At 38.5% G+C, this 12,541-nt stretch overlaps 1 protein-coding gene across 2 annotated transcripts; it reads left to right on the forward strand.

Annotated features, from left to right (window-relative positions):
• The first annotated feature begins 511 nt into the window (after window positions 1-511).
• LOC134078867 (E3 ubiquitin/ISG15 ligase TRIM25-like) lies at window positions 512-11,116 on the forward strand. 2 transcript variants are annotated; one of them, XM_062535031.1, is made up of 7 exons: window positions 512-1,102; window positions 1,923-2,018; window positions 8,413-8,646; window positions 9,015-9,150; window positions 9,416-9,496; window positions 10,118-10,216; window positions 10,368-11,116. In XM_062535031.1, the coding sequence occupies exons 1-7, from the start codon at window positions 518-520 to the stop codon at window positions 10,460-10,462; spliced, it is 1,326 nt and encodes a 441-aa protein (XP_062391015.1). In that variant the 5' UTR covers window positions 512-517; the 3' UTR covers window positions 10,463-11,116. The 2 variants fall into 2 exon arrangements, with proteins under 2 accessions (XP_062391015.1, XP_062391016.1); XM_062535032.1 differs by lacking the exon at window positions 1,923-2,018.
• Window positions 11,117-12,541: the final 1,425 nt, after the last annotated feature.

The raw sequence follows: 12,541 nt of genomic DNA on the forward strand, positions 1-12,541 counted from the left end.
ATAACTAGATAGGTTTATGAACCTGTTCTTTGGAATTAACCCTTAAGCCCAACAATGCTGGACATGTTGCCGTGGGCTATAGGTTCCTTAAGGCAAGATGAGATGCATTTGTATCATTATTTAGACAATTACTTTATATTTATATTATTATGTAGATGTCCTCTGACCTGTTTACTGGGTTTACTGTGAATGTGTGGTGATGGAGAAGCGACTCCTGAACTAGATCAAGATTGAATAGATTAGAGAGCTTTTGTAATTGTTCTCTATGTCTTTTTTTTGGTAACTTGTTTTTCATTTATTGTAGACAGTCAGCGCAGATATACATGGTAAAATAATGACATATCTATTACAGTGATCGACCAAATGAGAGAAATTAACTCTGTGCCTTTAAGAGGTGGGTCCACACAGAACAAGGAAGTCACATGCCCACTTCCAATGAAATGAAACCTTCCCCTTTACAGGTAGATCGTTCAGATAGTTCCTACAGTGTGTGTGTGTGTCTGTGTGAGAGAGTAAAATGGCCTTTATTCCTGTGTCTCAGGATGAGTTCAGCTGTTGTGTTTGCCTGGATCTGCTGAAGGACCCGGTGACTGTTACCTGTGGACACAGTTTCTGTTTGAGCTGCATTACAGGCTGCTGGGATCAAGAAGACCAGAAGGGTGTTTACAGCTGCCCCCAGTGCAGAGAGACCTTCACCCCAAGGCCTGTTCTACGCAGAAGCACAATGCTGACTGAAGTGATAGAGAAGCTGAAGAAGACTGAACTGCAGTCTGATGTTAAGGCTCCTTCCTACGCTGGACCAGGTGATGTGGAGTGTGACTTTTGCACTGGGGGAAAACATAAAGCCATCAAGTCGTGTCTAACATGCCTGGTTTCCTATTGTGAAGTCCACATTCAGCCTCACTATGAAGTGCCTGGACTAACCAGGCATCAGCTGGTGAACGCCACCTCACAGCTACAGGAGAAGATCTGCTCTCAGCACAACAGGATCATTGAGGTGTTTTGTCGCACAGACCAGCAGTTAATCTGTATTATGTGTTCTATGGACAACCACAATGGGCATAAAACTGTCTCAGCTATAGCAGAACGGACTGACAAACAGGTAAGTGTATCTCTGCCTTTCTCATATTCACTCACTCTTCCCCCTCTCAGACACAGTAATGGGATGGGTGTGCTTTCGTCGCACAAAATAAATACAGTGAGAACACATGCTAAAGTTGACTAAAAAGAAGAATATAAAATCATCTTTTGGAAATTGATCTTCTCAATGCCTTAAATAAAAAAGGTATAAATATCCAACCTTTAAGGACATACATTTTCTTTGTGAACTAATTATTGTTATTATTATCATTATTATTATTATTATTATTAGATGCCCAAGTGATAAACAGATAAAGCCAAAGAGTAACGTAAAATACACTTCACATTTGACTTTATGGCTTCCAGACAGTTAACCATGACTTAAAGGTGACCTAGAATGGAAATATTTTTTTTCTTGGTTTTCATGAATTATGAGAGGTTGTGCATAAACAAAGAGCTATCATGAACATGAGACATGGTGGTGCCCTCCTTCATATGGAAATCTTGAACTTAGAAATAGACACTAAAAAATGGGCGATTCAGCAAAACTGCTTGCTTGTGATGTCAGACCTCGCAAAGCCATTGAAGTTCAATTGGGGTTGCCAAAGAGGGCGCCATTTAGTCAAATAGACCATTTCAATACCTAGCCTAAATATATGGTTTTAATTAGTCTTGTAAACTTGCAATTGAGTTCATTTTTTAAAATCAAAGTTGAATATATACTATTTTAACATCAGAGAACACAGTGCAATACTCAATTCATCCATTCTATAGGACCCTTAAATTATGAATAGCCTACACAATGTACCATATTGTGTCAGTCTGTCTACATCTGCTTATAGAAAAAGTTGTCCAAGACGAAGGTGGTGAACCAGACACAGATCCAGCAGAGAGAGAAGGAGCTGCAAGACGTCCATCAGGCCCTGCTAACGCTAAAGGTCACTACTGCTCAACATGACTCATGTTTATTTACTGCTAACGCTAAAGGTCACTACTGCTCAACATGGCTCATGTTTATTTACTGCTAACGCTAAAGGTCATTACTGATCAACATGGCTCATGTTTATTTACTGCTACACATGGATTAACTATTTTTTGTTTGTGCTGTTAAGTCATTTAACTTGATACGCACAAAGAGAAACCAAGTCAGGCATTCATCTTCCCAAAGATGAACTGTGACGTTTGTTGGGAATTAGGCCTACTGTTTAACATGGCTCTTGTTTATTACAGTGCATGAAAATGCACTGTACTGTTATTCCTAGACTTCTTATTCCTCTTATTACAGTGCATGAAAATGCACTGTACTGTTCTTCCTAGTCTTCTTATTATTACAGTGCATGAAAATGCACTGTACTGTTCTTCCTAGTCTTCTTATTATTACAGTGCATGCAAATGCACTGTACTGTTCTTCCTAGGCTTCTTATAGTTATTATTATTCCGCTTACCACTTTTTCTAACCGCAATTTCTCTTCAACCGTTTAACTTAGAAACTTCATTCAAACTTTGTAACGTAGGTATTCTAATGGATCGGGTTGCTATGACTTTTCAACTTTGTAACTTTTATACTTTTTGAACTATTAAATAAAAACTATTCAAAATTTCCCCATAGACTTAACATTGGCCTCTATGACATCACAATCGGGTCGTTGAGCAATTAGAATCTTATGCCAGGTGGCCAGCCCCACCTGCAGCAGCCCTCTCTCTCTCAGGCTTTAAGCATACAATAGCTCTGTGAAGACTACATATCCTGTTAACTGTTTCCTCTTTCCACAACTGTTTCAAAATAAAAGTCCTCACTGCAATAATACACTATTAAATCATTTAACCACTGAAACTACTCAACTATTTAACTGTTCAACCATTCCAACTGTCAGTTATCATCAACTATGCCTCCAGTCAACTAAATGAAACCTCCATGTACCTAGCAACCAACATAGCAACCATTAAAACTAAGCGTTTTTGACAGTTTCCATAGCAACCAACATGATTATACTACAGTAACTTCTTTATTCCTGATAGTGGGCACCATGGATACCCTAGCAACTACTGTTTCAAAATAAAAGTCCTCACTAGCAAGTTAGCATTGTTAGCATAGTTAGCATAGTTAACATTTTTAGCATAACTGCTAAAAATGATTAGCTAAGTTAGCTAATCAACCTGGTTAGCACTGTTAGCATAGTTAGCATTTTTAGCACATCTGCTAAAATGATTAGCTAAGTTAGCTAATCAACATGGTTAGCATTGTTAGCATAGTTAACATTTTTAGCATTACTGCTGGAAATCATCAGCTAAGTTAACTTATCAACCTGGTTATCATTGTTAGCATAGTCAACATTTTAGAATACATGTTAGAAATCATTAGTTAAGTTAGGACAGGAATGTTTAAGCTTTAAAATGTCTACCTTAACACCATCAACTCTCTTTAAACTATGCAACCACCATGTTTACCCTAGCTGCACCTTAGTAGCCATATCTAAATTTTTTTGCATTTTCATGCACTGGTAATTCCTTGGAATTGCATTTCTAGTTTTCTTTATTATTATTCCGCTGACAGCTTTTTCTAACCGCAATTTCTCTTCAACCGTTTAACTTAGAAACTTCATTCAAACTTTGTAACGTAGGTATTCTAATGGATCGGGTTGCTATGACTTTTCAACTTTGTAACTTTTATACTTTTTGAACTATAAATTAAAAACTATTAAAAATTTCCCCATAGACTTAACATTGGCCTCTATGACATCACAATCGGGTCGTTGAGCAATTAGAATCTTATGCCAGGTGGCCAGCCCCACCTGCAGCAGCCCTCTCTCTCTCAGGCTTTAAGCATACAATCTCTCTGTGAAGACTACATATCCTGTTAACTGTTTCCTCTGTCCACAACCGTTTCAAAATAAAAGTCCTCACTGCAATAATACACTATTAAATCATTTAACCACTGAAACTACTCAACTATTTAACTGTTCAACCATTCCAACTGTCATTTATCATCAACTATGCCTCCAGTCAACTAAATGAATCCTCCATGTACCTAGCAACCAACATAGCAACCATTAAAATTAAGCGTTTTTGACAGTTTCCATAGCAACCAACATGATTATACTACAGTAACTTCTTTATTCTTGATAGTGGGCACCATGGATACCCTAGCAACTACTGTTTCAAAATAAAAGTCCTCACTAGCAAGTTAGCATTGTTAGCATGGTTAGCACAGTTAGCATTGTTAACATAGTTAGCAATTTTAGCATAACTGCTAAAAATGATTAGCTAAGTTAGCTCATCAACCTGGTTAGCATTGTTAGCATAGTTAGCATTGTTAACATAGTTAGCATTTTTAGCACAACTGCTAAAATGATTAGCTAAGTTAGCTAATCAACGTGGTTAGCATAGTTAACATAGTTAGCAATGTTAGCATAGTTAGCATTTTTTAGCATTACTGCTAGAAATCATCAGCTAAGTTAACTTATCAACCTGGTTAGCATTGTTAGCATAGTTAACATTTTAGAATACCTGTTAGAAATTATTAGTTAAGTTAGAACAGGAATGTTTAAGCTTTAAAATGTCTACCTTAACACTATCAACTCTCTTTAAACTATGCAACCACCATGTTTACCCTAGCTACACCTTAGTAGCCATATCTACATTTTTTTGCATTTTCATGCACTGGTAATTCCTTGGAATTGCATTTCTAGTTTTCTTTATTATTATTCCGCTGACAGCTTTTTCTAACCGCAATTTCTCTTCAACCGTTTAACTTAGAAACTTCATTCAAACTTTGTAACGTAGGTATTCTAATGGATCGGGTTGCTATGACTTTTCAACTTTGTAACTTTTATACTTTTTGAACTATAAATTAAAAACTATTAAAAATTTCCCCATAGACTTAACATTGGCCTCTATGACATCACAATCGGGTCGTTGAGCAATTAGAATCTTATGCCAGGTGGCCAGCCCCACCTGCAGCAGCCCTCTCTCTCTCAGGCTTTAAGCATACAATCTCTCTGTGAAGACTACATATCCTGTTAACTGTTTCCTCTGTCCACAACTGTTTCAAAATAAAAGTCCTCACTGCAATAATACACTATTAAATCATTTAACCACTGAAACTACTCAACTATTTAACTGTTCAACCATTCCAACTGTCATTTATCATCAACTATGCCTCCAGTCAACTAAATGAATCCTCCATGTACCTAGCAACCAACATAGCAACCATTAAAATTAAGCGTTTTTGACAGTTTCCATAGCAACCAACATGATTATACTACAGTAACTTCTTTATTCTTGATAGTGGGCACCATGGATACCCTAGCAACTACTGTTTCAAAATAAAAGTCCTCACTAGCAAGTTAGCATTGTTAGCATGGTTAGCACAGTTAGCATTGTTAACATAGTTAGCATTTTTAGCATAACTGCTAAAAATGATTAGCTAAGTTAGCTCATCAACCTGGTTAGCATTGTTAGCATAGTTAGCATTGTTAACATAGTTAGCATTTTTAGCACAACTGCTAAAATGATTAGCTAAGTTAGCTAATCAACGTGGTTAGCATAGTTAACATAGTTAGCATTTTTTAGCATTACTGCTAGAAATCATCAGCTAAGTTAACTTATCAACCTGGTTAGCATTGTTAGCATAGTTAACATTTTAGAATACCTGTTAGAAATTATTAGTTAAGTTAGAACAGGAATGTTTAAGCTTTAAAATGTCTACCTTAACACTATCAACTCTCTTTAAACTATGCAACCACCATGTTTACCCTAGCTACACCTTAGTAGCCATATCTACATTTTTTTGCATTTTCATGCACTGGTAATTCCTTGGAATTGCATTTCTAGTTATTATTATTCCGCTTACCACTTTTTCTGCAAGCAATTTCTCTTCAACCGTTTAACTTAGAAACTTCATTCAAACTCTGTAACGTAGGTCTTCTAATGGATCGGGTTGGTATGACTTTTCAACTTTGTAACTTTTATACTTTTTGAACTATTAAATAAAAACTATTAAAATTTCCCCATAGACTTAACATTGTGATCATGACATCATAGAATCTTTATGCAAATGTGAACCACTCAGAGCAAATCAGAAGCCTGCGTTGTACACAGAGGCGGGAGTAACAAAAAAAATCAGAAAACAATGGCGGCGACCTTGGGGCTTGTAACTGGAAATATTAAATGTGAATTAAGGTTTCTTGACCACCTTTAATGGTTTATTTTTTATACGGTTTATTGTTTATATGCGACATAAATGTGTTCAGGACACACAGATCATTGTAGGTTAACGTAAGCTCTCTAACGGTAGAGATAGCTTGTTAGCTTGTTGACCCATTAACCTATTGAAAACACATAGCAACTAAATCGCTAGCCCACTGAAATGAACTACTATCGTGTTTCTGTAGAACATGACTTGTTGTCAACATAAAAACATTCAAACGGATTGTTGTGTATGCCACCTGAACATACTTGGGCTAGATAAACCACTGGATATAATCTGAAGCACTAGACTGTCTCGCTAACTAGCAGGCTATGTAGGCAACAAACAACTTGGACTGGTCCGAGCTTGTTTCTGCCATTATAAGTCCACATCTGGCAGCACATCTGGCATATGAATCAATGTCTTCACTGAATCAATGTCAACTCCCGGTGTTGATCCCCGTCTTTTGGCAGGCGATTAGGCATACCATTTAAATGTTTACCACCGTTAATAGCCTATTGTGAAACTCATAGCCTGCTTCATCTAAAGTTAGGCTACAGCCAGGATGAATATTGTAATACTTCAGACACTTTGTCACACTTGAGGGAAATTTCCAGTGCTTTATTTATCAACCAAGTAGCTTATATCACAACCGAGTTGCTGTCTTAGCCACAACTCACGCTTTTAACAGAGCATTTAACAGACCTCTCAGTCCAACTCCTTCACTCTCCGACTCCGACCTGCTCAAACAAACACACGCAAACACACGTACCTAAAACTCCACCCCTAAGTTCCCCTTAAAGGGACACAACCAGAGCCATGGACACAACTATTTCAGGAACTCACGTAACATCACACACAATAAAGAGGATATCACAATATGATATCAATGTAATTCGGCTACACAGCCTGCCGAAATGACCGTTGAATATTTTATCAATTTGAAAAATATAGACCTAATCATTCAGCCAATAACGTCGGCGTCGCCTAACTGTGATTTTTGTGTGCAATGCACACCCTAGCTCTTCTACAGTCACGATAATGCAATACAATTATGATGTTTAACGTAGGCAATGTGAGCCTGCATGATAGACAGTAAAAGAATGACCTCTGAAGATTTCACCATTTCTAAAAAAGTAAATTTATCCACGCATATTGTCTACTCAAATTATCTCTTGCTGTGATCCCTCGTGCTCTCATCCTAAATTGCAGAGTTTATTGTAGCAAAAAAAAACAACCATTCATGGTTTAACCATAAATGCATGACTTCATATCACAACATAATATCGATGTTACAGTAGGTTATAAAATAAACTAAGCCTAGTTTGCCTTTGGACTGTTCAAGAGCTCCATGCTGGTGTGTTATCTATATATGATCAGTTTGGAAATTGTCCTTCTGTTTATCAACACTCATGTCTGATTCAATTACCACCTAGGAACCTCCACCTAATTTAGCAACCTACATAGCAGAGTAACCACTATGAATACCCTATGATAAACCTAACAGCTATCTCAATTACCCTTGCAACAATATAGAAATCATCGCAATCACCCTAGTAATGTTAACAAAGACCACTTTCCATTCAATTCAACTTTCCATTTCCACTTTCTCTCCATCCATTTACTTCCAACTATGTATTCCTTCATTAAACTGTCCTCCTATCAACATCCATTAATCTTCCTATACATCCATAAAACTATTTGTCTATCAACATTCATTAAACTATCTGTCTTATCAACATCCATTAAACTGTCTACCTCTACACAGCCCTTAAACTATGTCTATTAAACTATCTGCCTATCAACATTTATTAAACCACGTCAACCTAGCAACCATGTCTTAGCAACACCTAACAATCTCAATTACCTATTTATAGATCAGTGGTCAATCCTCATTCGCTCAGTTTTACCCCATCTCTCTTTTTTTATATTATTTGTGTTAACTACAAATTATATTGTACATTTAATTTTTGGCATTTTCATGCACTGGTAATTCCTTGGAATTGCATTTCTAGTTGAACATTACTATCTGTTTGTTTATTTATTGGTTTACGAGAGCTGTTTAGTCATTTTACTTTGATAATGCAATTAGATGTGGACGTAGAAACCAGGTCAAGCTGGTATGACCCTATATCTCCCACCAGGCCTCTGCACAGGAAGCTGTTGAGGACTCTGAGAGGATGTTCACTGAGCTGATCAGCTTCATGGAGCAAAAGCACTCTGAGGTGACCGAGTCGATCAGAGCTCAGGAGAGGGCAGAGGTGAGTCGAGCTGAAGGACTCCTGGAGCAGCTGGAGCTGGAGATCACTAAACTGAAGAGCAGAGATGCTGAGATGGAGAAACTGCTACAGAAAGAGGATCCTGTTGATTTCCTCCAGGTAAAGCCACCAACCCTGCAGTCACTTTGTAGGCGTTTTTAGGTAACATTACAATGTTAGTCTGTTTGAGTTAGCAAGCTATAAGAGGAACGATAAACTCTGTGACTGTAATATTACATTGAAATTGCTCAGTGTTCTAGTGTGAGTGACCAGGTCCTAAAATGACAATTCAGTACAATTAGCAAGGTCTTGTTTGATTTTTGGTGATCTCCCTCATTAATGTGGGCTAGACCCCCTAGACTTCTTGTATGATTACATACATTATCTTACTTCTAGATAGCTCTAGGCTAGAAGATTCTAGAGGGCATGTTCACTATTCCAGAAACTGAGTGCATTCGTATGTTGATGATGTGTGTGTATCTCCATAGAGCTTTGATGCCTGCTGCACTTCATCTGTATCAAAGATCCGTTCCAGTGTAACGTTCACTCCACATCTCTCCTCAACTGATATTAAGAGGCCGGCCCTTAAAGAGATAGAACACATGGTGTTGAGGTTAAATTCAGGTGAGATGCCTCAAGGTGGTTGTGTCATCTGTGTGAAACTGTTTTGTTCTCCATATTTCAATACCTTTACCGTGTTGTCTGTTTTATTTAGATTATGTTGGGATTCATCTCATGCCTAAGACAAGTACACTTGCCACTGAGAAATGCCCCTGGTTGTTATAATATATGCATTACTGTAAATAGAAATGGCCCTTGTTCTCTTACATGCAAATGTCAATAGAAAAGATTTAATTATGATCAGATCATATTTTCTTATTTCTCACAGATCACAAAGCTACAAGCCATGACTCCCATCAGACTAGTGAACCCACACGTCCCCATCAAAAAAGTGTCATCCCAGAGAGAGGTTTGTACACCATACAGCACTGAGGTAGTGACCTCCATTATCTCCATGACTACACCCACTACCCTGAGCTGGATTCCCAGTCTGGCTCTGAGGTGTGCTGGTGTCGTCCAATCAGAGAGCTGAACCTGAGGCTGTGGGTCCACCAATCACAACACTGTGAAACATGGCAGCTGGTCATGTGACCTGACCATCCATGTGCAACATGGGGAGGAAGAATTGTATGGCGTCCTCCACACCCATGATTCTGTTTCGTTTATAATACCATAACATTTCTGAACATGTCTGCTATTTTAGTCTTTTAATATTTGAATCTAGATCGACATAACTACTGTAGAAATAAAACTAATAATGTTATTTAATAATTGAAAATACATGTTTGTTTCTCTGTATTCCTCTAATAATCAACTGTAATAGTTATGTTTTATCAATCAATTTGTGTAGTTTAACATTTCCCCTTTATCTCTAAATAATATTAATTATACATTTAACCAGGGCAAATGCTAATTAATGAAGTATGATCATGTTTATCGATAAGCTTCTGAGCAGAGATCTTGTTCTGAGCTGGTCAGGGGTGACCACTTCAGCTCCTTCTCATTGCATTGCATTCTCCTTCTCCTGCAGGCTTCAGAGTGGGGGACAGAGTCCGATTGAAGGCTTCTGTTAAAATTCCAAAGAGTGGCGGGAGAAACGTCACTCACAGCAGTGTGGGTGTGATAACAGGTGAGGCCCTCGTGGTGTTTAGATTTGTCTCTGAAGCCCTCATGCATGACTGAGTGTAATGCATGTTGAACACTGGTATTTATTGGTGTCTATACGTTACTATGAACTAATGTTGTTAAAACTGACTGTGTGTTCTCTCCTGTTTCCATAGATACATGTATGCTCGGTACTTCGTTCAATGTAGTTAATTTTCCTGAGAGCACTTCCTGGATAGCACTAGCCTCAGAGTTGGAGCTGGTCCTCTGATGCCTCACATGCCCTGATTTAGAGGTCATGACCTGACCTCTGGGCTTCATGAAGGTTGTGAAGTGCAACATGATGCAGGTTCATTACTGATTTTGACACACCCATCGTTTACATTAGCTACCCAGGCTCTCCACTCAGTAGCTTTGTCCTGAGGAGGGAAACCAAATTCTGGCAACAGTCAGCAATCGTTTTTTTTGATAGCAGGTTTGTTGGCATGCAGCTAGTGAACTGTTCAGTTTTTGACCATTTTTCAAGAAACTTTATGATGGAGTTTCACGACAGCATTACATGCTGTTCCCAGTGACATCACATGCCGTTCCCAGTGACATCACATGCCGTTCCCAGTGACATCACATGCCGTTCGCAGTGACATCACATGGCGCTCCCAGTCCACATCAGCTCATTGGTGTGTCCAGATTACTGATCTCCTGTTGGTTCACCTGCTGATGTAGGTCCCCACCTGAAGCACAGTGAAAGACTCATGAGCTCACCTTTATATGCCCTCCAATGGGATCCCCTGTGCAGGTAGCCTTGGGGCTGTTGGTGTTGCTCTCAGTGCCTTTGTGTTCAACTGTGACCCTGCTGGTTTCAGTGTGAAAGCCATATTTGTAGTTCAATAAACTGCCAATAAACAAACCTGCACTTGCATCCAAGGAGGACTCAATATTGATATACATTTTTTTCTCTTATTGTCTCCTCTTTTCGGGTGCTCTCAAATAATAGCATTTCTTGTCATGTTCTGCTACTCCACAGGATATTTCTAATATGCCTACAACCTGTCTGCCCCAGCATGAATACACCTCACTCACTCAAGAGGTCACATCAGAATAGCCCTCACTCATGACAAGAGGTCACATCAGAATAGTCCTCACTCATGACAAGAGGTCACATCAGAATAGTCCTCACTCATGACAAGAGGTCACATGACCTTTATAATAAAGTCATGACCTGGAGAGAGCAAATGACAAGTTGATGCACAGAATAGAATAGAATTGAATAGATACAACATGACAAGAGTAATGTGAACCACCTGTATGTAATAAATGCAAATTAGTATTGAATGGTTTGAAATATAAATATCTAGGAGGTGGGTGGATGGCTACTACGTGATCAAAATGATATATCATGTTTATGAGGTGATTGTGGTAGTGTGATGACATTTTTGGATGGCAGATAATGAAAGATCTGCCCTCGAGGAAGAGGCAACCACTTTTGTCCAATTTATGCACGTTTAGACTGCATGTATGCCTTAAACTGAGATTATTATCTCATATTTTCTTTTTCATGTTGATTACTTTCTACTACAATACTGTATACTACGAGCTCTTTCTACTACGATACTGTATACTACGAGCTCTTTCTACTACGATACTGTATATACGAGCTCTTTCTACTACAATACTGTATACTACGAGCTCTTTCTACCACAATACTGTATACTACGGGCTCTTTCTACTACGATACTGTATACTACGGGCTCTTTCTACCACGATACTGTATACTACGAGCTCTTTCTACCACAATACTGTATACTACGAGCTCTTTCTACCACAATACTGTATACTACGAGCTCTTTCTACTACGATACTGTATACTACGAGCTCTTTCTACTACAATACTGTATACTACAAGCTCTTTCTACTACAGTACTGTATACTACGAGCTCTCACTGCTTTCACTGCTGCTGTTCTACAGCTCCTCCTGCTCGTGTGTGTTTGGACTGTGATCTTTACTAGCGTCTTTACACATGTTTGATGCCTGATCACCTGCTTGCCTATCAGGTTTCTAAACATTCAATTGTATAGCTTACAGCACTTTGGTTGTGGTTTGGTAGTGTTGTTTTTAAAACAACTTTGACTAGACTTGGAGTTAAGAGTTAAGAGTATAGGAAACACTGAGAAGTGTGCACACCAGGGAGAGGATTGTTGTGTGTGTACTGTAGGGCGGCTACTTCTGATAATACAGTGGGAACAAAATGATAACACTTACACCTCCATGTGGACACATGCGGAACTACAGGATCCACTTCACTACATTCAGGTGTTGCGTCTTGTTTGGCCAATAACTTTCCAGCTGTGA

Source organism: Sardina pilchardus, chromosome 4, assembly GCF_963854185.1.
Source record: "Sardina pilchardus chromosome 4, fSarPil1.1, whole genome shotgun sequence".
In the NCBI taxonomy this organism is placed as follows: Eukaryota; Metazoa; Chordata; class Actinopteri; order Clupeiformes; family Clupeidae; genus Sardina; species Sardina pilchardus.